This window comes from Pezoporus flaviventris, unplaced genomic scaffold, assembly GCF_033815535.1.
Source record: "Pezoporus flaviventris isolate CSIRO_AGI_PZ_B2104156 unplaced genomic scaffold, CSIRO_AGI_Pfla_v1 ptg000013l, whole genome shotgun sequence".
In the NCBI taxonomy this organism is placed as follows: Eukaryota; Metazoa; Chordata; class Aves; order Psittaciformes; family Psittacidae; genus Pezoporus; species Pezoporus flaviventris.
Window position 1 is genome coordinate 22,014,458 of NW_026892561.1, and position 22,044 is coordinate 22,036,501.

The 22,044-nt window shown below is 47.1% G+C and overlaps 1 protein-coding gene and 1 long non-coding RNA gene across 4 annotated transcripts in view; both read left to right on the top strand.

The window, feature by feature from the left end:
- The window catches only part of FGF12 (fibroblast growth factor 12), a 229,372-nt gene that overhangs the window by 119,345 nt on the left and 87,983 nt on the right, over nucleotides 1-22,044 (top strand). The window contains exon 1 of one of the 3 annotated variants that reach the window (XM_061452136.1): nucleotides 6,545-7,776. The exons of the other annotated variants lie outside the window; for them this stretch is intronic. Within the exon in view, the coding sequence (XP_061308120.1) occupies nucleotides 7,578-7,776 (199 nt within the window). The 5' untranslated portion in view covers nucleotides 6,545-7,577. Of the gene's footprint in view, nucleotides 1-6,544; nucleotides 7,777-22,044 lie in introns of those variants that run through there. 3 annotated transcript variants of the gene reach the window in all.
- Nucleotides 9,604-12,580, top strand: LOC133268680 (uncharacterized). Its single transcript, XR_009743138.1, has 2 exons — nucleotides 9,604-10,416; nucleotides 12,544-12,580. It is a non-coding gene; the product is annotated as an uncharacterized LOC133268680 (long non-coding RNA).

Here is a 22,044-nt window from a genome sequence, read left to right on the forward strand (position 1 = left end):
GGCGATGAGGGAGTCTTGAAACTTTTTCCTAGCTGTACAACAGCTGTAATCTCATATTTACATTTAGTGTTGAATATGCCCTTGCAGTAGGTGGGAGAAATAAACAGGTTTGGTTAAATAAGATGCAATCTGGATGCATGTAACTTCAGAGGCATCCTGAGGCCAGGATTAATGTCCCAGCACTCCTATTCTGCAGAGTCTGATGGCAGTGGGAGTACAAGGTTTTGTCAGAGTCACTGCATTTCCTGCAAGCTCTCTGAACTGCAAGGAGCCTCTGCTGGGTGACAGAGCAATGGGTTGTGCTTTGAAGCATTGCTCTTTTGACCAGCAGGATTTGAGATTTGACCTGGTTCAGGCTGCAAATGCTGGGCTTCTTATGAATTTGGAGGCTGGATGAAGGGACAAGAGAAGTTTGGGGTCAGGGAACTTTCTAAGACCTCTTTAGGTCTGGCAGAATCCATTATGTGCAGATAGAGAGATTTATGGGTCTGGAGGGAGTTTGTAATTTCTCCTTGACAGCTCCTCTCCCTTCCTCCCATCTCGGCCTATGCCTGTGCAACACAGGTGCATTAAGGAGGCTGATGTCTCCAGTCTCCAAACCTTGACCTGCTGTGGAGCACACAGTCCCACAGCCCTGCCGGGGGAACGTGATAGGGGTTTTGTTTTCCCTCCCTTCTTTTTATCATTCTCAATCACATAATCGGGCTGTTTTGCCTCAGCCAAGATCTAATCAGGAAGGATCTGTTTGACTTTCAGCAAAGTCAGCTTGATGGAAACTTTAAATTGAAAGGCTTTTCCTGACATGCTTGAAAATGGTTTTGGTTGGAATCAGTGTTTGGCTACATGGTTACAACATGAGGAGGTTTCACAGCTTAAGCAGTTTTCCTTCCTCCCAGGGAGGGGGAAAAAGCATGGGCAGTCCCATAGACCTCCTGAGCTCAGGGGGTTGGGGGCCCACAGCCTCAAACTGTACTGTGGAGTCACACTTCCCTCTCCCCCCCCCCAGACCACATCACCTTCAAGTGGGCGAGATGTAAATCCGGACACAACTGGGTTCAGTGTCCATGGAAACTGGGCACCTCTTGCAATATTGAAACTGTAGGCCAAAACAGGCTACTGTCTGTCATCAAATAGGATTCAAAGAAAGCAATGGGGATGGCTGACCTCCCCCAGGGAAGGGAAGGTTGTAGGAGCTGTCTTGTTCATGGAAGTGCTGCTACCTTGAGGTCTGAAGGACTATGACTCTGCTTCAGACAGAGAACGGCATGATGTGTGTGTATTCTGTCTCAGGCTCATAACAGGAGTTGTTCTGGGGTGGCTACTTCACCCATTTCAGCCACAAGCTCCTGCTTTACATTAAAAGCACAAGGCTGCGTATTGGCTTTTCCTCGTTCTTCCATGCTGTGAATGCAGATATAAGACCTGGGATGAAATCTCAAGTCCATGCACTCCTTTCCCTCTCACCCAGTTCCTTGCTGTTCCTGTGGCTTAGGACTATTAGATGGGTTGCCACATATGAAAAAGTCCCTAAAGGGGGTGGACGGAGGTTGTTGCTGGATGTTGGGAGAAACCCACTGAGGAAGAAGAGGTGGAGGGTGGAAGGAAGGGAGGCAGTTGTCTGTCCCGTCTTTTAAATTCAGCGGCTGTAGTACAGGCAAGAAGATACTTGAGTTTTCTCAGCAAGTCCCAGGCACAGGGTGCCCAGAGAAGTGGTAAATGCTCCATCCCTGGTAGTATTCAGGGCCAGGTTGGACAGAGCCTTGGGTGACATGGTTTAGTGTAAGGTGTCCTTGCCCATGGCAGGGGAGGTTGGAACTACATGGTCTTAAGGTCCTTTCCAACCCTAACTATTCTGTGATTTTATGATTCTATGTTTAGATGGGCGCTTCTAAGGCTGGAGCAGCTGGTTAGCTTTGTGTCCCTTGTTCAGGAAGAGAGGGCTCTTAGCTCTGCCTTGCACAATGTTATCTGTGCAGAGCAACAATCCTTTCTTTGCTCCACGGTGGAGACCCTTCAATGAGGCCTCCTCCCTGCATCACCTTAATGACATCCCACTGGGGAAGGCGATGGTAGAAGGGCCGATGAACAGGGCTGTTGGGGTGATAACAGCAGCTTTGAGATGAGCCCATCCTGAAGAATCCCCAGGTCTTGCCCTGACATGTAAGATAGGCGTTGGCCTGTCTGCAGGGAGGTCTCTCTCCATATGTGGGAACAGTTTCAGATGCCCCCTGCTACTACTCATTGTCAGGCTTGATTTTGGGGTGGTGCAGCTTCTGCAGCAAGGCGTAGGCAGCAGAATCTACCCTAGACAGTGTGCCTTCCTGCTGTTCCTAGCAGGGACTTCCAGAACCCAGGAGACAATTTGTTTTCAGCCATGCAGGAGGCTCCTTGAAGAGAAATGCATCATGGCATTTTCATTCTTAGACAGCCATGGTTTCCTTCAAGCAGAGCTTTCTTGTGTTTCCCTGCCTCCATCTGGTATAGGTCACTGAAGAGAAAGAAAATCTTCTGTTAACTAGAAGCCCTCCCTTCAAAAAGAAAAAACGTAGATGAACATATAAAATCCAAGTAGAAATATTTATTTTTTCTGGGCTCCATTTGGTTTCATAGTGTTAGTGCTGCCTGTGACCAGTTTATGCAGCAGTGGTTTCATTCTGCAATCTGCATAAATGCTTACCTGACATTTGCTTTAAGACAGACAAGCCCCACTTTTCTCTAGGCTAGAGCTGTTTCTAAAGACACCGGATAGGCTAATGAATACTCCTCGTGATGAGTTGCAAATTTTAATTGAATATTTGAAGCAAAAAAAAGGGGGTGAGGGGCCCATTAAATAAATTATTTTAATATAGCAATCATATGATGTAGGCTCTTCTGTGCTTATTAAAAGGCCTAGGCAGCTCAGAGCTCAGCTGTGTGAGAAAAGCCCAGAAAGCCAGCCAGTTTTCATACTCCACTGCTGTTTTAGGGCTGGATCTCTCCACGAATAGCATATTTTTAAGTGAACATGTGAATTCTTATTAGGCATCCAAACATAGCTATAAACCCATGCATTGTAAACAGAATTACAGTGCACACAAAATGGGCAAAATATTTCAAGGTCTTTTCTTTTCTCTATCAGGTTACCCAGGCGTGTTTTTTTTCAAACGTCCACCCACACAGAGAGACTGGGGAATGCCAAAGCTGCGTGAGGTTTAATTATGCTAGACATGCAACAAGGGGCTCCCCTGCAAAGGATAAAGTTAATAAAACATGGATATGCGCTTAATTCTGCTTAATAAGCAGGCCTGGAAATGCACATTTTAGATGTAATTTACACAGCGTGGAAATTGGGTACAATTCTTAAGAGGTGTCTGCATGCAGACTTTCAAACTCAACAGTGCCTTCCTATTGGAAGAGATTTGTTGCTATGCTGCTGTAAAATGGTGAATTAGGCCATTCACAGTTATTGGCCAGGGATGGGCTTCTTTCTTCTACCCAGTCAACTACAGCAATACACGCATATATATTAAAGTGGTATGAAATTTAAATCTCTTCCTTAACTTTCATTCATATATTTTCAGTAGCTATGCAGATAAAACAGCAAAAAACCTGCATATGCTTCTATCTGTAGTTTGCTCTGTGCATACAGAATTAGTAAAGCAGAGATATGCCTAATGACTGAATCCACAGAATATAGCCCATGGCTTTTGAAGGCTCTATGAAAAATAAACAGGATATTCTGTTAGCAACCCTGCGGGAATTATTACACTTCACTAAGGAAAGATGCCAATAACCTCCGTTTTGACCTAGATAGATCATTCTGTTTAGGAAGGTAAGGGAATGCAATTCTAGATCACTTCTCTGTTCAAGCCGCCGGAACTCTGAAATTCAGCCAGCCCTTCATTTTAAGCCTCAGCACTGAGGACTGAAGAGTTTATTTGTCAAGTGAACAAAACCTCAGAAATGACAGTGCCTTGAAATCTTTATATCAGCCTCCTTCAATATCAAGTGGCTAGTACAGAGGCTCCTGTATGCTTGGGTGGAGTAGGGATATTTAACAAGCATTGTGAGACTGATTCTCCAACAGCCGTGGGGAGTCTGATCCTCTGGTTTCTCCTGTGTGAAGGATGGGGCCTTTCTGCACAAACTGCAGGACGGGCATTGCCATGTCTCTCTAGCATGATCAAAATGCCATTTTGCTTGTTTGTTTTATGAATCAATGCTATTCTCTCCTCCCCACTTCATAGCGCGCACCATGTAACTTTTTGAGAGCGACAGTGCAGGTGCAGTATGAGGTTGGCCTTCAGTTCCCCACCTCAAGACTACTCTGGGCTTGCTTGGTGTTTATGAAAGCATGGGCTCTCATTGATGAAGCTGGGGCATGATCCAGAGTGGTGCAGAACAGATACATATGCCAGTAATGTTACCAGGAGTTTATGGCACTGTACCTGTGCTCAGAACCAAACCTGTGGACTCCTTGGCCAACTATAAAGACAGACAGACCTGCATATTTGGGAAAAGCAGCATTATATTCAGTTTCACAATCTCTGCTTTAATTCCATCACTGCAGAAGCAGCGAGACCTGGGAGAAGGATTTCTTCTTACAGTTGACTCTCTTTTCAGATTCACAAATCACCAGGAAAATAAAATACTGTGACCAACTTTATCACTGATTAGGATCATTTTTAAATGCAGAGCTGCTGCTCCTGGTTTACAGCTACACAAGAAAACAAATTAGTCACATGCTAAATAAGTGAAAGTTATCTAATATGGGGGTGGAATAAACCAGCATTCTTTCACCAGTGTTTTGAAGACTACAGGCAAAAAAAGTATCTTAATATATGTATGGAAAACCTCTTTCCTGGGAAGATACCAGATTTGCTCATACCCTTTGAAGGTGAAGCTTTGGATAATTCACTGGCATTTCAGACAGTGATTCTCTGACTGCAAACAGCTTTCTTTAGGCCATGCCTGTACCTTGTACTGCAACATTCTTTGATGTCAAGTGAAATAATCTGGCAGAGAAAATTAAAATATGAAGCATTTTAGTTACAGGAAAGGGGAGAAAAATCTTGATTGATTGGGACAGTGAAATCTGCGCAAAAAAGTTGGCAGCAGTTAAAAAAAAGATCAATAGCCAAATATTTATATTTTCCAAAAGGTTCTGAATATCCTTCTCCCCCGTTCTCTCCTGGGGAACCTGATTCCACCTCATTTTGGCATGCACAGGGAGTAAGAGTGAAAATCAGGAAGTAATGCTGGAATTTAGTTAATATTTATGGACATAATGGGTGGTTGTTTCAGTCGCATTTTTTCCCCAATACATTAAAATAGTTTAGAGATAAAGTTCTTGCAATGAAGTAGTTACAAAGATTATTTTGCTGAAGTTTGTAATTCCCAGGGTGTGTCACCAACTGGTTTAAAGTGTCCTCTTCAGCTGGGTACATGCTTCAAATGTACACCCTCAGGACTGAGTTAGTCTTGTCCTGCCATTGGTATTCACCAAAGTGTACCTGGGGCAGGTTTCCTTTCTCCAGCTGAGATCTCCTTTCCCTCCACTCCGACCACTGTATGCTCCCTTGAGATGCAAGATGCTCATCACTTCCTACACATACATTCGTTAGCTCTTACTTGAACCTGAAATCTGTAGAACACCGTTCTTAGTGCAGCAGCAGCAGTTACTCATCTGGATAGCCAGAGATGTTTTTCTGCACCTTAAATTTTGCTCAGTGCAGTTTTGTGTCTGGAGATAGGAGGGAGCCCGCCCAGCTCCTGCGGGTCGGCCCGAGCAGAGCATCTGCTGATAAACTGGTGGGCTGCCGTGGGACCGCTCTGACGACAGCCTGCGCGGCAGTGCCCACCACTGCAGTCGCCTTGCAGGCTCCCCAGGAGAGGCATCGGCCCCGCGGCAGCGCAGCCCTTGGGGTGCCGGGGCTGTCGTCCTCTCTCTGTTTGCACGAAGAAGCAGGGAAAGCCATAGAGGTGGTCGGCTGCTGAGGCTGGGCGCTCGGGCACCTACGGCAAAAGCCGAGGACGTGGGCGGGTGGCTGCACAAGTGGCAGGCGGCTCCCCCGAGGGTCGGGCGGGGCTGCGGCGCGGGGGAAGCCCGGCTCCCCAGCTCGGGGGCTGCCCTGCCCGGGCGGAGGGGCAGGGCCGCCGCGAAGCTGCAGTTGCCTCTCTCTGCCTGCGCGATTTTTCTCATCCAAACCTCGATCACGTAGGATTGCGTAGAGGAGGGTGAGCGGGAGCAGCTGCAATTCCCCCTGAGCCCAGCCCAGCCCGGCCCGGTGGTTGCGGGGCTCCCCGCCACCTTGGCAGCAGCTCCGCGCGGCGTGGGAGTCCGGGGGGGCTTCCCCGGCCCCTCCCTCCCCTCTCCTCCCCTCGCTCCCCCCTCCTCTCCCCGGGCCGGGCCGGAGGATGCAGACGGGTAGCGGGCGCGGCTCGGCTCCTCCCGGCCCCGCTGCCGTCGGGTGGCACCGCGGAGCACCCTGAGATCCGCACCCCCCCCCCCCCCCCCCCCCGAGACCCCCCTTCCCCTCTCCTCCCCGCCTTTCATCTTTCATCGCTCCTCCCGCCTCCGTCCCCTCCGCGGCAGCCGAGCCCCGTGCCGACCCGGTGCCGAGAGCTCCGCGGCCTCCCGCCGGGCCGGACGATGTGGGTTGCTGCCGTCGGGGAGAGCCGCTGCCGGGGCAGAAGCGGAGAGCAGGGCTGGGAGAGCTTCGCCAGCCATGGCGCTGTGAGCCCGGGGCGCCGAGCTGCGGCGATGTGAGCCCCCACCCGCGGCCGGGAGACTCTTTTTTTTTTTTAAATTTTTAATTTTTTAATGTAACTTAATTACATACCTTCTTTTTCTGTTTGTTTGCTGACCTGGTGCTTTTTCTCGTGGCTGCTTTTCTGCTTTTTCCTTCCCCTCCCGCCCTCTCTGAGAGCGGAGTGGGGAGGGGGGGAATAGAGGAAGAGGAGGAGTGCAAACAGAAATGCAGCGCGGCTCGCCCTGAGCCCGGCCGCGGGTGCGGAGCAGAGCCGCGTCCATGTGCGCGCAGTGCCGCGCCGCGCCTCGGAGCCACCGCGCTGGGGCCGGGGCCGGCCGCGGGCTGGGGGGACTCTGACTCACCCCACGGCTCCTCGGCGGAGGGCGGCCGGCAGGAAGAAGCGCCGCCGCCTGCGCCCGGGCGGAGCGGCACCGCGCCGCAGGGACCTGCGGATCCTCCGCGAACCCCTTTCCTCACACCCTATCCTTTGGACACAGCTGCCGCCGGCGAAGCATTACAAGTGGGACAGCAGCCTCCCGGATTTACAAGCCGCGGGGCACTGCCAGCACGGCCAGGGGTCTCGCCGACGGCCGCCCGCGCCGGGATTTGCGCTCCCCAGGGACAGACCCATGGGCGGCGGGGTCCAACGCCCAGCCATGGTTGTTAGCCCGGGCGCCCTGCTTCGCCTGGCCGGCTGAGCCCTCCCCGGCGCCGGGACTCGGGGCTGCAGCGCGTTAAGCGGGGCGTCCCCGTACCCCGTCCCCGCGGGGCGCGGCCGCGGCTCGGCCCCAACGCCCGGGTGGCGCCCCCCGGAGCGGCGCGTCGCAGGGGGGCCCATGAGCGGCGATGGCAGCGGCTATCGCCAGCTCGTTGATCCGGCAGAAGCGGCAGGCGAGGGAGTCCAACAGCGACCGGGTGTCCGCCTCCAAGCGCCGCTCCAGCCCCAGCAAGGACGGACGCTCCCTCTGCGAGAGGCACGTCCTAGGGGTCTTCAGCAAAGTACGCTTCTGCAGCGGCAGGAAAAGGCCGGTGAGGAGGAGACCGGGTGAGTACAGCGGGTCGGGGCAGTGGGGACCCGCTCCACAGGATGGGGCAGCAGCGGACCTGCCTGGATGGCTGCCCCTGCCCTGGGCTCTCCCGGCATCGCTGGGTATCGTCTGGGGCCGGGCTTGCTTCGCACGCAACTTTTGCCTGGGTCCTGGTGGATCTCCTGCCGCGGTTGGTGGGATGGGTGGGTACCCGCCTGCCGGCAGTATTCGGCCACCGCTGTGAAGCTGGAGCAAAGCAGGTTCTCCGGCGGGAGGGACCCAGTGGCTTCGTCTGGGCTAGCTTAACCCAGAACTGTATTTTTCCACCTCCCTGTAGGTATGTTTTATAAACAGTCTCCTCTTATTTTCTGCATAGTGACAAGGAAATCGATAAACTGAGAAACAATTAGAATGGTGGTCATTTGAAAACTAGATCCATCAAGTGCTACTTCAGTAGCAGAGTTGCATAGGCAATTTCATTAGTTTAGAAGGCTACCTAGACAGCAGTTTATACAGCTGTTACACCTAATATTGAGCTTGCAAGGACCCAGAAATGCTTTTTTGGTAGTCTCCTCCCCCATCCCCCTTTTTTGCTTTATCTTTTTGTGCATGTATGTGCTCAGATTTGGTTCCTTGTAGAAAACTTCGACTCTACTGTACATGTTGCTCACATTTCCACGATGAAGTCCCAGCACCCACAGTTTCGGTTCTGAGCGGGGCTTTGTGTTCTCATCCATCCTTGGTAGGTGTGAGAACTCAGTACCTGGCAAGAACATGCCTTCTGCGATTTCTCAGTGGAATTGACTTCTTCCTTTATCTTTTTACTGCTATAAATACCACTAAGGTAAGAAAACAGAGGGTTGCATTAAGAAGCTGCTGTGAACATGGACTTTTCTCAGGTGTGCTTTAGTATCATGGTTAAAAAAGAGCGATGCTCATTTACTCACCTCTTTGGGATGTACCATCAACCTGCGTAATCCTCCCATGTTTTCCATATATGCATCTTGTTTGTTCATTAGTCTTTCCGTGAAGCCCCTTTTCCACACCTGAAGTCTGCCAGTCATGACCACAGCAAGGTGTCAGAGCTAGCTGGGGGCTGCTCTTCTGGTCTGTAGATTGAGGTACAGGACCTGTACTCAAGTGAGGAACAAAAAGAAATAGGGGCAAAGCCTCTCACATGTAGAATGCCACTTGCTGTTGTCAACAAAGGGGAAAAAGCAATTACTTTGTATTAGCTGTCAGCACTCTTGATCCATAGGCTGTGGGGCAGGGACTATATTTAGCTAGCAAAACGCTTCAAGATTGACAATGCATGGGTTAGGCTGGAAAAAGCAGACTCTTTAATGGTTTGTTTTAAAGCAGTTACCAAAAGAGAATGCAAAATATCTGAAATGTATCATGACTTGAAATATTCAAAGGGAAAGGAATTGCCCCTTTTTTTCATTTTTTTTAAGTTATGATAAGTGCTAGCTCGCTGGACCACCCTAAATATTAGTTAAACTGTGAGCCCAATCTGAAAGATGGCTCTTGCCCCAGAAATGTGGTCGTTTTGTCTCAGGAATCACTCTTTGTAGGTTCATGAATGGAACCTGGGAGTCTCATTGATGAAATCCTTCCCTATTCCTCTTTCCTTCCCATCTCCATCTGCTACTGAATGAGGCCCCTCAAGGGCTAAAAAAGGCTGAGAAATCTAAGCCTGTTAACTAGATTTCAAGATGCTTTATCTCACTAAAGCTTGAGTGACTTTTACAGCAAGCTGTGGTTGGTGAGGCTTCTTGTTGGTCCTATCATAACACAACCAGCTGCACAGATCCAATTCTGCTTCCTTTGGACTCACTAAATGCCTCAACTTGCATGGACTTTCATGCTGAGGAAGGTGTTCAATAACTTACAGACCAGAGTGACTTAAAGAAGACTTTTTATTGACTTAGAAGAAGGATCAATGCTACTCAGTGCTGTAAAAATAGAGCTGCTCAGTCTTTAGAACTGTCAGTCCATCATTTGTAACCAGTACTGCGTTCATTTTATGAAATTAAAGACATAGATGAATTAAGTTGCTTTGGAAAAAAGATCAAGTGTCCTTTCCTAGGCTATGGACTGTGTCTGCTTTTATTCCCATTATGCATCTTTTAAATAGAGATTTATTTAACTGATACATCTTATTCCTGGACTCATTCCTGGTGTGCTGCTCAGAAGGCAGCATGCTATCGACTTTGCTGCTACTCGGATTGTTTTTTTCAGGGAGTGTATTGTACGCAGATAAGTTACTCATTGCAGAAACACTTCTGCAATATAGAGACCTGTAGAAATACAGAGGCATAGAAAATGAGATGCAAATGAAATGAAACTGGTTTAAAGAAATGTGCATACATTTTGCAGTGACCCACAACCCTAGAGACTGTGTACTTAATGGTATGCTGGCTCAGTAGTTTGCAAGTCAGTGAAAGGAACTTGAGAAGCAGGCATGTTCAAAAGAGGTACAATCCCATTTGGAAATGGTACGATGCTAGGGGAACTATCTTTACCTTTTTGAACATGACCTCATTTTATGGCAATGGGGAGAAACTGCAAAAATATTTCACATTTACAAGGTGATTTCACCTGTAGTACTCAAGAAGCTCTATGAAATGGGGAGGATTCTTCCTGTTTTACAGAAGGTAAGACCAAGGCACAAAGCACTTTACTGACACAGAGACCTAATTCCCAATGCTTGTTCCAGGATGCTGTGTTTCAAGGTGGAGGTGGCCTTCCATCATGCCATAGCAACCGAACAGCAAAGCTGAGGAGTTTGGAGTACTTGCAGGAAGGTGAACAGGCTGGACCATCAGGCACAGCATCTGTGGGGGCTGGTGGAAATTTTGTCTGAATGGAGCCACTGAATAGTGTTGTTACTTGGGGAAATCACACTTGAATTCAGGCAGCTTTGGGTCAGGCAGTGCCAGGCACTGTGCAGCGTTGTCTCCACACCTTCAGGAATTGCTTTTGTAGGTGAGTTTCCAGCTTGGAATGTGGAGCTGAGTCTCAAACGTTTTTTAGCCCAGAAAAAATAAAATCTGCCTTTCTCCTTCTCCCCCCCAGACCCTTCACCCTTCCCCCCCGTGCCCCCCCCCCCCCCCCATTTGATACATATTTTGTGCTCCTCCACAGAAAGGATGCTTTTTCTTAAGGAGATCTAAAGGCTCCTTCTAAAATGAAGGAAATGGCTCACACATAGAAAAAAAAAAGGATTAACTTAAAACATGTTTTACCTTTGCAGTATTTCTCATTTTGAATAATAAATGGAGATTAGGAATTTAAAATATATGTATGTAGATATTTTTGCAGCAGCATAAGTAAAATGCAAGAGCAACTTTAGCTGAAGGGCACAGAAGGACTTAGTTTGTTCAGAGATTGATTTAAAACATTTGAGAAGTCTGTCATCTCTGCAAGCTGTTAAATTCCCTGAGTTAAATCCTGAAGTCCTTTCTGATTTTATGCAGGGTGAAAATGATGATTGAAGCTCATGGTAAAAAACACCTTTTTAGGTCCCTGTTAAATTTGTTCTAGTCCTTGCCTGCTTTTATGGAATTGTTCACCTCAGAAGAGCTGTAATACATGCCTAACCTGTGGAATTTGCTCCCCTCCTTCCCCCTTCTCCCCCCGTTGCTACACTGTCCTCATGCTAGCTACACTATCTCTGTGCATAGCTGCTGTCTGTAGTAGGATTCAGCTGGATCCTAGCACTTTTCTATAGTATGTGTATCATATCTGGGTGTGCATCCAGCGAAGGGGGTGTGGGGTGTGGGGTGTGGGGTGTGTGTCTGTCACACATTCTACCTGCTCTTCTGCAGAATATGGTGCTGTGTCCCATCTCTAAGCAGTGGCTGGAGGGAATGGAAATGGCTGGAAACCCTGGTATCACCTGGCCAGCAAGAGCTCTTAGAAGCACCAGCTGAGATGAGGGCATGTATGCCAAGTAGCTCACCAAACAAGAGCCTACATAATATCAGAGGGAAGGGGCACAGCCTTGCAGGCACATGTCCTCCTTTTTTGGGGCAGTCTGGCATCAGTGAGTTCTGCCATTGGTGGCTGTAAGTGTCTTCTGCACCTGCCGGTGCTAATGAGCACCAGGATAACCAGGAGGGGGAAAGAGGCTCCCTCCTGCTCCTGACAGCTTGGCAGATGGGTTTCATTTTATCAAACTGATCCCCGGGGGTGGTATCACACACGTTCGTGACTTGCAGATGTGGTGACTGTCACGGTGTGTGTCTATGCCTGGTTACTGGGGGGGGGAGGGTGTCAGATAGCAACCCTGGGCTCTCTGTCTCTAAAATCTGGTGAAGACCTGCAGGCTCCCAGCTTTCTCCAAAGCATGGAGAACTCAGCTACCAGCCTGTTTCACAACACAGCTTGCGGGTGAGCACATCGGTCAGTAAGCCACTTTGTAGAGTTCTGAACTGGATATGGTGGATGCCAAAAAAATCTGTGGAAGTCATCCAAGCTCCTAGAGGGATGGATATCTTCTCTCCCCATGGCCTCAGGGGTAGCTGTGCTTGTGGGAGCAGTGCAAATCATTAGGCAGCTGAGGAGGTTCACATTATAGCAATACAAATGATTGATTCTTCTATCACCAGCCAAATCTAAAAGTCAGGGTGAAAAGAGGTTCATGAGTGATTATTTTTCCTCCCCATAAGAGATCCATATAAACCAGTTTATCGTTGACTGATATACCTGGTTTTGGAGGGGGAAAATAGTACAATTTCAATTGGAAGATTCTTATGTGTGTATTTTTCTTTAACTTTCAGGTATACTTCCAAATGAAATGTTGCATTGAAATAAAAACCCCCAAAAGCTTCAGTTCCAAAAATACTAAAATGAAGACAAGATTTTCTTCCTTCCTTCCTTGCTTTGCTGAATTCAGCAATAATTTAGAATAATTTTCCAGACCAGAACCAGATACTGCATATTTTAACAGATAAGCTCTCTATTACAAAAAAATTTCAACAGCTTGACTCGGGCAGTGTGGAGAGCAGAGCAGAGCAGAGCTGAAGAGGTTGTAAAAATCTCACTTCTGTGAGAGACAAGCATGATCATGAGTCTCACTGTGTTGAGGATCAAGTGCAAACTCACTTGGGCTTACCTTCTTTCCTTCTTTCCCCTCCCCAAATGGGCACACCATGAAATAGCACAGTGGCCAGGTAGGCGTTTGTTCCATCCCTCTGGCATTTGTTCTATTTGATCCATCCCTCTGAACAGTCACGTGCACATTCTTTCTGAGCATTTCTTACTCCTGCACAGTTGAAGCCAAGCTATGATTTATTATTAAAATCAAAGCAAGAATTTTTACAAGCAAAACATGTAAGAGATTGCCCTTTCATATTTGCAAGCTCTATGTGACCAAGAATACAGAAGAGAATAGGTCAAGGAAAGCAGCTCCAAAGAACTAACTTTTAAATAAACATACATTTCCATATGTTCTATGTACTGTCAAAGTACCATTGCCATGGCTGCATTATTGCTGTGCCTTAATCTTGGAAGTCTTTGTGAAGAGACCTGTACCATTGACTCTGTACCTGGGCTGCACACACTGCAGTCTATCGGGGAACAGTACCTTTATACGTTGTTCTCCTGTTCAATAAATGGTTCATTTCTACTCCCTAGCTAATGTTATATTATTCATAATAATACATTATCATGTCTAAGCTTAAAGCAACTACTACATATGCAGTTTTACCTTTGCCCTATTCTGACATGTAACAGAAACCTGAAATAACTTGTCCTTTACAGAGGCTGGTTTTACTTTGCATCTCTATTAACAGCTGTGGTAGAGCCACAGGCACACTTTGTGCCCCCCACGAAGTAAATGCCGATAGCAAGGACTCCTGGAATAAATGATTTTTAAAGCAGGGTTTATGCTTTGAAGGGAGTCAATGTGGACACTGAATTTTGCTGCATGGTAGCAGGACTGTAGGCCTACAGCGTCCTGACAGTACTGTCTCTGAAAATAGCAGCTGCAACATATTTTTAAATGGTAAACCAGAAGGCAGTTTTCTAGAGAGCTGTGGAACACGACTGTTCAAGCAGACCACTCTGGCTGTTCCAGCCCCCACGCTGCCATGCTGCAGCACAGGCAAATAACTGTGTGCTTGTTTCAAGCACTGATTTGGTGCGCTCTGAAACCCTGATGGAGCTTACATGGATGCTGAGAAAATTCAGGTGGATATGCACTGACGCCTGTCAGACACCTCTGCTGTCCTGTGCTCATTCTAGGATGTCCTGACTAAAGGTGACAGAGGGACAAAGCCATGGCTTGAAGGCAGGGTGGTGGCCTGAGTCTTTCTTGTTCTCAAGTTTGAGCTGATGGCTGGTTCCATGCAGCAGCTCTGGGCATTTTTGCTCTCTGCCTTTTCCCAATGGAACGGGCTGGGCTGCAAGATGAGGGTTAATGCTGGAAACAGCATCATCACTGAATGGGGCTTTGCAGCTCTGTTCCTGCATCTGCTTTGTAGGTCTGGGTTTGTCCCTTTCCCCCAGTATCATGGGGAGATGACTGCTTCACTGTGCCTGGATTCCCACTGAGGAGATGCCGTATTGGGCTGTGCTGCTTCTGGCAGAGCTCTAAGTTTGGAGGAGTATTGAGCTCTTGTGGAGACCCTGGCTTGGGTCAGGGCAAGGGTGGAGGTAGCAATAGCAGTTCCTCTCCCTTCTCAGCCATGTGCATCTGTTGTACCTGAAGTTGTATGTGGGAGGAAGATTGGATTTAGTTCAAGGGACACCTTCTTCAGAGTCTGACTTGCATTGGTGCCCCCTTCTCCTTCAGTGTTATGGAGCACAAGGATGAACTCTAGTTTGGATGGTGCTTGGCACTATCATATTCCTAAAGAGAAGCTCTCAGCTGGGAACCTGTGGCCCTTCTCTGGCCAGAGGATGGACAGCCATGGTGAAAGGAAGGGAGTGGTTATGCTGCTGCCTGCCTGCGCTCCCCCTCCTCCTCTCTGGGGCCTTTCCAGTGTGACAGTTCATGTTTGGAGTGCTTGACTACACTAACAGATGTCAAAAAAGGGGAGATGTGATGTGGCTGGTTGCCTCCAGTGGTGGGGACTAGATCTGAAGATGAAGATCTAGGGCTAGATACATCTGCTACAGTGGTGGAGAGCATAGAGCTTCTCCATTATCCCACAGCAGCATCCATGGAGCATGTTGTGCAGAGCTTTCTCCCTGTGGTGCTCCTGTCTCACCTTTGCTCCAGCAGTGTGCTCTGGTAAGGGAACGTGTTACATCCAGTGGACAGTTACATGCTGTGAACTGGCAAAATATCCACAGAGAGGCAATACAATTCCATTACTTGTTTCTCTTTCCCAGCTGAAAAATGATTGTGGTCATAATACAGACAACCCCCCACCCCCAAAATATTATTTTCTTGAAATATTTAAGCAGTTTGGATTGAAATGAAAGAAGAAAAGAGCCATGTCTTGGGGTTAATATTTACTAAATTGATAGTTAATTGATATTTTGGTTGATAATATATCAATATTATATCAATAATCTATTGATAATAGAAGAATAAATTGATATTTAATGCTTAATCAATTGATATTCATCTAGTACAGCATAGTTTGCAGTTCCCTCCCCTTGCTGGCTGCACAGATAGTTTTTTAGCTTAGCAGTTGCCCCTCATATTGCCCAAACTACCGAATATATACATTTCCTTCATTCTCCAAAGCAAAACTGTTTGCAAAAGGTCAGGCATTATGGGACTGCTGCAAGTGAAGCCAGGCTTCAAACAGCCAGTCCAAATCTTCAAGAAAAATGGAAAGCAGTAGAAATTAGCAAAAAGACACAGAGGTTTTGGCTTCCAGGAACTGGCTTGCAATTGGGAAGCACACTGTGGTTGCTGAAGGATGCTCCCCGGGGTCCTGTGAGCCGCTGGGCTGCAGGAAGTGCAGGGATCACACATTAGCAGGTGAGGGGCTTAGACCATCCATCTGCTCCTGAGCCTGTCGTTCCCTGGCACAGCTCCTGTAATCGGATCCAGGTTTGAATTGCTGGCTGCCTGTAACCTCTGTCTCAGTTATCGATCTGCAGACGTTCATGTGGGCATCTTCTTGTGACTGACATACCACTCTTGTGGGTAATTTCTGTGATGGTGGCTAAAAGGGTTGGCAGAGCGTGCGATATAACCACCAGTTCTCTGCTGGCTTTTTATAGTTTGGTTTTATGCTCTTCGGCACGGGGTCTGCCTGCTGGATGACACACATCGTTACTTAAAAATTTATAAACATTTGTTTTGGGTTTTATTTCATTTCCTTCTGTGCCACTCCTATCTTCTCCGCTTCCTTAAACATTCTTTCTATTATTTTTCTTTCTGTTTCTTCAAAAGCACAGCTCTACTTTCCATTAAATAAATTTTAGGTTTTAAAGCAAAAGCCCGATAGTGGCTCCTGAATGATTAGAAACCATGTTTGAGAGCTCCTTTGCCCTGAGCCCTCAGGCAGTGAGTGGCTCTTGGGCAGCTGGAGGAGCCGGAGCTGTGTTTGGAGCCCTGTTAGAGAGGCAGATTTTCCATTTTTGCTCCATCTGCACTGTGTTATCCTGCACTTGCATCCCCAGGGGTGGAGCTCTCTCCTGGGATGCTGGTGGTGTGGCTGGTAAATCTGCCTGACTTGCTGGAGTCCTGGAGGCCACCTGACATCGGGAATGAAGTGTTTGTAGTGAGACAAGAAACATGAAACACCATCCTTACTTACAACAGAGCTTTAGACGGAATGAGGCAGGTGATGGCCTTCTCACACTGCAAGTGTTTTCATTAGGTTGAAGGAAACTTCTGGCTCAAACGGAAAACTAAAATTATTCTGAAGGCAAAAAAGGTGTATTTTCACAAAGCAAAAGGAAAGAACTTTGAGTCACATGGTGGGGTTTGGCCATTTTTAGCATGAACTTGCTCTTTGAAGTGTAATGTTTCTTCAAACCAGAATGGCACAAGGAGCACATTTTCTTTATGCATTTGGGTGTTGTGTAAGATTTGTCAATTCAGTAACATAATTTTGGGTCAACAAATGCTTGCACACTGCTGCAGAAGTGCTTAAGCTACAGTAGTACAGTAAGCCCAAAAAATCATTACAATACAACCTGTCTGATTCAGGCTTTATTTTTTCCACATCACAGTCTCATTACCTGTTAAATAAAGAAGTCTCACATGTCTCATCCCTTTGGAAAATGCTGTGGGAGTGCATGAGGAATGCCATAACAAAAATGGACATTGTTGCCTGGTGTTATTGAACATTTTCAGAGTGATGATGGGACCCAAATTTTATTCTGAGTTGCCATTCAGTGATTACCCAGGGCTCTTCTATAAGCTGGTGTTGGTAGGACTAGGTACCCTCCCCAAGACTGATAGCATCTTACATGATTAATTTCTGCTCAGTGTTTGTTGATAGCATGTTCTGTCCATTTTCTATTTTAATGAGTTTACTTTTCTGGCCATGCAGAGAGGGTGGAAGATTGATGTAGTTGTTTCTGTATCATGTTTTATTTTGTGTGAGGGACTTCTCAGTGTTTCTGCAGTATTTCAGGCCTGTTGGATTGATGGGGAAGGGGAGAGATTTAGCATCTGAGAAGAACACATATCACAGTGCTGTGGCAGGTGTGATCAGCAGGGATGGCCTCTGCTCTATTTGTGTGACAACTATTAGTGATCTGGTGTTTTGTGTGGGGCATTTCAAGGTTAGGGGAGCTGAGGACACTGTCATGGAGCCCTTGAAAAACTTGGGGCACAGAAGTGTAATAACCAAGTTGTGGCCACTTAGCAGCAAGGCTGAGAAGACCCCTGAGGTTGACTAGTCCAACCATAGCCCTGCACTCACGCCAGATGTGCATTCCCCAGACAGATGGATTTTTAACCTGTTTTTTTATATCCTCTCATGGAGCAAATTCTAGGTAGAAAGAATTTCCTGGTATCCTGAATCTTTGTAGGAAACCAGGAGAAAATCTGCTTAATTGACAGTGAAGAAGTTTTATGTCACACATCGGAATCAACAAAACCAAACACAGCCTTTCTAACTGCACAAGCATTGAAATGCTGCCACAGGATTGTCCAGGATTTCTGATCCATCAAAAAAGTCCTTAGGATGTGTAGCCCTGTAAGAAACCCTCTCCCACTCCACCCCTGTTTGTAGGATGAGAGGTGCTGCAAGTATGGGGAGAGGGCAGAGGTATTTTTCTGTTTCTCACTCCTGCCAGCTCCAGGCAGCAAAGCTTAGCAAATGGCATCTCCAGGCATCATCCTCCAAGCCTGCCTTTCCACCCTGGGGGTAGCAAAGATGTGGCCCCTTCTTTGCTGGTGGGAATTTTTGACTCGGTCATCCCTCAACCCAAAAGCTCTGCAGTGTGGGGATACCTGTTTGCTCAGTCTTCATGCAGCACTCGAGTTCCCACTGCTGGCATGGGGGAAGTCTGGGTTTTACTTCTGATGTTTCCCCTTTGTCCAGCCCATGAGGGCCAAAGAGAAGCCCCCATGAAGGGACACACACTCGGATGGTTCATGGAGTCATGTCTGCACCCAAATGAAATGAGCTCTGTGATTGTGGGCTTACACATAATATTTATGCTATCCTCTGTTTCACTCTGGGTGAATATGCTGTAATTTTGGCTAATTACACAATATGTCAGGAATAATTGCAGGGTGTTCCTCAAAATAAATAATGTATCTGCTACCCATACTTATGAACATGTGCTAACCTTCATCAGCCAAGGCATTGACTGCTGGAAAGTGACAGTTTAGGAGCTGTAGCTACAGCTTCTTTTCCATTAAACTTCTCACATTTTTTAATTCCCTTACCTGAAAAAGCTCACCCTGCATAAATTCTGGAAAAGCCCTACATCTCTTCTTCATGCTTTCCGTTCCTGTCAGGCTCTGGTTTTCTCCTCATTCGAGCTCAAGTCAATACTGGTATAGAAGATTGCTCTTTGAAGGGGAATGTTTTGAAATTTTGACTGCCAGTAAAACACACTGGATCAACAGAGCAATACAAATGATGCCCTGGGGGAGGCAAAGACAAACCCAGGAGTGTAGCTGTATGAAGAATTGATTTTTTTAGTTCTATAGTCAAATAAAAGAAGTTTCTGGGAAGGAGGGGATTCGGATCCAATGCAATATTTCATTCTACTTAAAATGAAACTTTGTCTTTCATCTCCAAGTCTTTTAACATCATTTCTAAACAAAGCATTGTCTCAAAACAAAAAAGAACAAATTTGTCCTCTTTTCAGATGTCCTTTTTTCCCCAGTCCTCTGCTAAAATAATTGGTGTCATTTGGGTCATCCCATTGTTTTCACCTGCAGTGGTTTTTGGGGACCTCTTTTGTCCCTGGAGTGCTGGAAATGGCTGTCTTGTCCTTAGCTTGTGGGCAGAGTGGGTAGCTCATGTGTCATGTATGCTATTTGGCATTTGCCTTCTAGGGAAAATCTTATCCAAGACTTTGGACCTTTTTGTTCTTGAGTCCTGGACTTTAGGTGGCTGTTGCATGGGATCCGGAGCTTGGAGAGTGAGTGGTCTGAAGGATGACTTCTCTAAATCCTAACATCCATCGGCTCCTAGGAAAAGGGTGGTCTGGGAGAGACGTATAGCAGTGGTCCCATGTTGCACCCCACTTTCAATGCTTTTTATGACTCCTTTCTCTGCCCCTTACCTTGTAATAACATCTGTGTAAAACTGATTCCCTGGATATGACAGGGCCTACATAAATGCCAGTACTGTGCAACACCTTTTCCACCTACTCAGCAAGTGAGAAATAAGACTTCCATGGAGGGACTCATCTTTGTAAAAGCAAAACAGGTGTGGTGCAGTGCTTTGCACTGTCTGCTCCTTGGTAGAGGGTGCAGGCAGGCAGTTGTGCTCAGAGCTAATTACTATTCCTCCTTGCAGGCATCAGCACAGGAAAGGAAATCACTCCTCTGGATGCTCTTTTTTCTTACAAGGTGCCATTCTGCTCTAGTGACTCACTGACGGTGACAGGAGGCAATTGCTTTGATAGCTACTGTCATTGGCTTGAGCCCGTCATCTGTCCGAGCTAGGGAAATGTCATTTTGGAAGTTTGTCCTTCAAACACAGAGGCCATCCCTGTCAACACAGCCTGTTATTTCATGTAATGCATCCTGGAAGCACCAGTTGTCTCTGTAGTTATTAGCTCTGGGTGGAGATGCACACTGGAGTTAAGTAAATGCACAAGCGTGCCTTACAGCCCTATTGTCCTGCAGTAATTTTCTTCTCAAAAGGAATTCCCTGTAGTTGGAGGGTGGTGCCAACCCTGTAATCACACTGAACTGGAGCTGGGCGTTGCCTTCATTCTGCATCATTGGTAAAGGAGCTGGGATCAACTGTTTGGTGCTGCCAGAGTCACAAACATCGACGATAAATCTTAGTGTCCGTTGATCTGTTTACATCTCTCCATCCTACTCACAGGCTGGGTGATGTGCCCGTGTAGTTGAATGGCTGTATCTAAACAGAAGGGGCTTGTGGCAGCTTTGTGTGGTGGGGCTGGATGCCTGGCTTTGATACAGAGCCCCTGCTAATGCTTGAGCAGCTGCTGTTGCCCACGGTGATGTGACTTCTGTGCAGGCAGCCTGAGGAGGCATCCAAATGCAAATGCCCACCTACACTGTTCACCTCCCTCTGCTCTGCAGCTCATTCGTCCTCTCCTTGCCTGTTATTCAGGATGCTACAGGCAGCATTGCCCAGTCCTTCTGGGCCACCTGCTTGTAGGCTTCCTTGGGCAGAGTGTGTCCTTCTCTGAACACTTTTGTTGAGTTAAGCCACAGAAGCCATGGAAAACCTTTTGTGCGGATGGGAAATGTCCTCCTTGCCTCCACCTGTGTACTTTTCTGCACTCAGTGACTCCCATGGGAGCTGCAAATGCTCAGCACTTTGCAGCAGGATTTCCTATCTCTGCACCTTAGTGACACAGTTGGAGTGTCCTCCAGGATCCCTGTGTGTGGCTCAGGAGGTTTCCACCTGCTTCGTGCACGGCTCACTACATAGGCACCTGTGTGCAGTGTCTGCTAAAGGCTCACACTCTGCTGTGATCACAGCTTGGAAGAGTTTGGCAAGGTGCTCTGCCAGAGGAAATGCACCCCTAGGCTTCAAGGACAGCAGCTTCTGGCACAGCTGCAAGTGCTGTTATTCCTGAGCTTCCCAGTTCAGGTAGATTCAATGGATTATTGTAGTGAGTTGAGCTATTCAACTTATGCCGACAATGATGCATTTAATTGAAGACAGCTGCTTACTTCATCTTAACTCCAAACACCCTGGAGAACTTAGTAGCTCCTGTCTGGAAAAAAACCTTAACATTTTTCTCCCTCAGCGATTCATCTTGTCTTTATCCCTGAGTTCTCTGCTGATGCCTGTCACCCTGGTAATCTGCATGGAGCTCACTGATGCTTTTTTGTGCCGAGTTAATACAAGCCTTCATTAATACTGTACTTCTGAAGGAGGGATTTAGGTGCCCTTCTCTGTCTGCATGTATTTGCAGTATTTGGCTTATCGAGTATTCTGGAACCCATCCTTTTCAGGGGAGGGGAACTGCAGTTTCTGCAGTGGCACTTTAAATGTGGAGTTAATCTAAGTAAATTAGGAGCAGTTTATGCTCTGATTTGAATGCTGGATTTGGTGTGTTAAGGATTTGAGTCCTGGTTGGCTGAGTCATAAATCAACATCCCATTATGACAGCTGCATTCTGAATGGGGGAAAATAAGAATAATGGAATGTGTAAATTCCAGGCTAAAATGTTTAATTGCCATAAATAAATGTTTAAAGAACATTAAGGTGAAATATGCTCCTGAGATACATTACAGTCCCTGTGTTTCCCATCACATCCTCAGCAAAACTGTTGCACAGGCACAGAAAAGAATCAGCAGTATTCAGCAGAAGAGAATTCAGCCATGGTTCAGATCAGGGCTGGAAATGCTTTCTCCCTTTGCCAATCCTATGTCCTTAGCAGGTACCAGAGGGACTGTTTTGGCAGCCTAGCACTGGCATCTCTGACAGCCTTGCTGTGCTAAGACCAGGCAGAGGCTTTGAGTCAGAACATGTCCTGCTGCAGAAAAAGAGAGCAAATAAATGGGCAAGTCTCCTGTCGAAATCACACAGTAGGTACCTTCCTTCTACCTTGTTGCAGGTTGCTGAATGTAAAATGGCTGCTTGCCATATGAGCTAGCGGAGTCCTCTGTGTTTGACAGCTCATTGTTCAGAGAACAGTAGAGCGTCAGAGTTTATGCCATAACCAACACAGAGTACTGCTGGCACCCAACACAG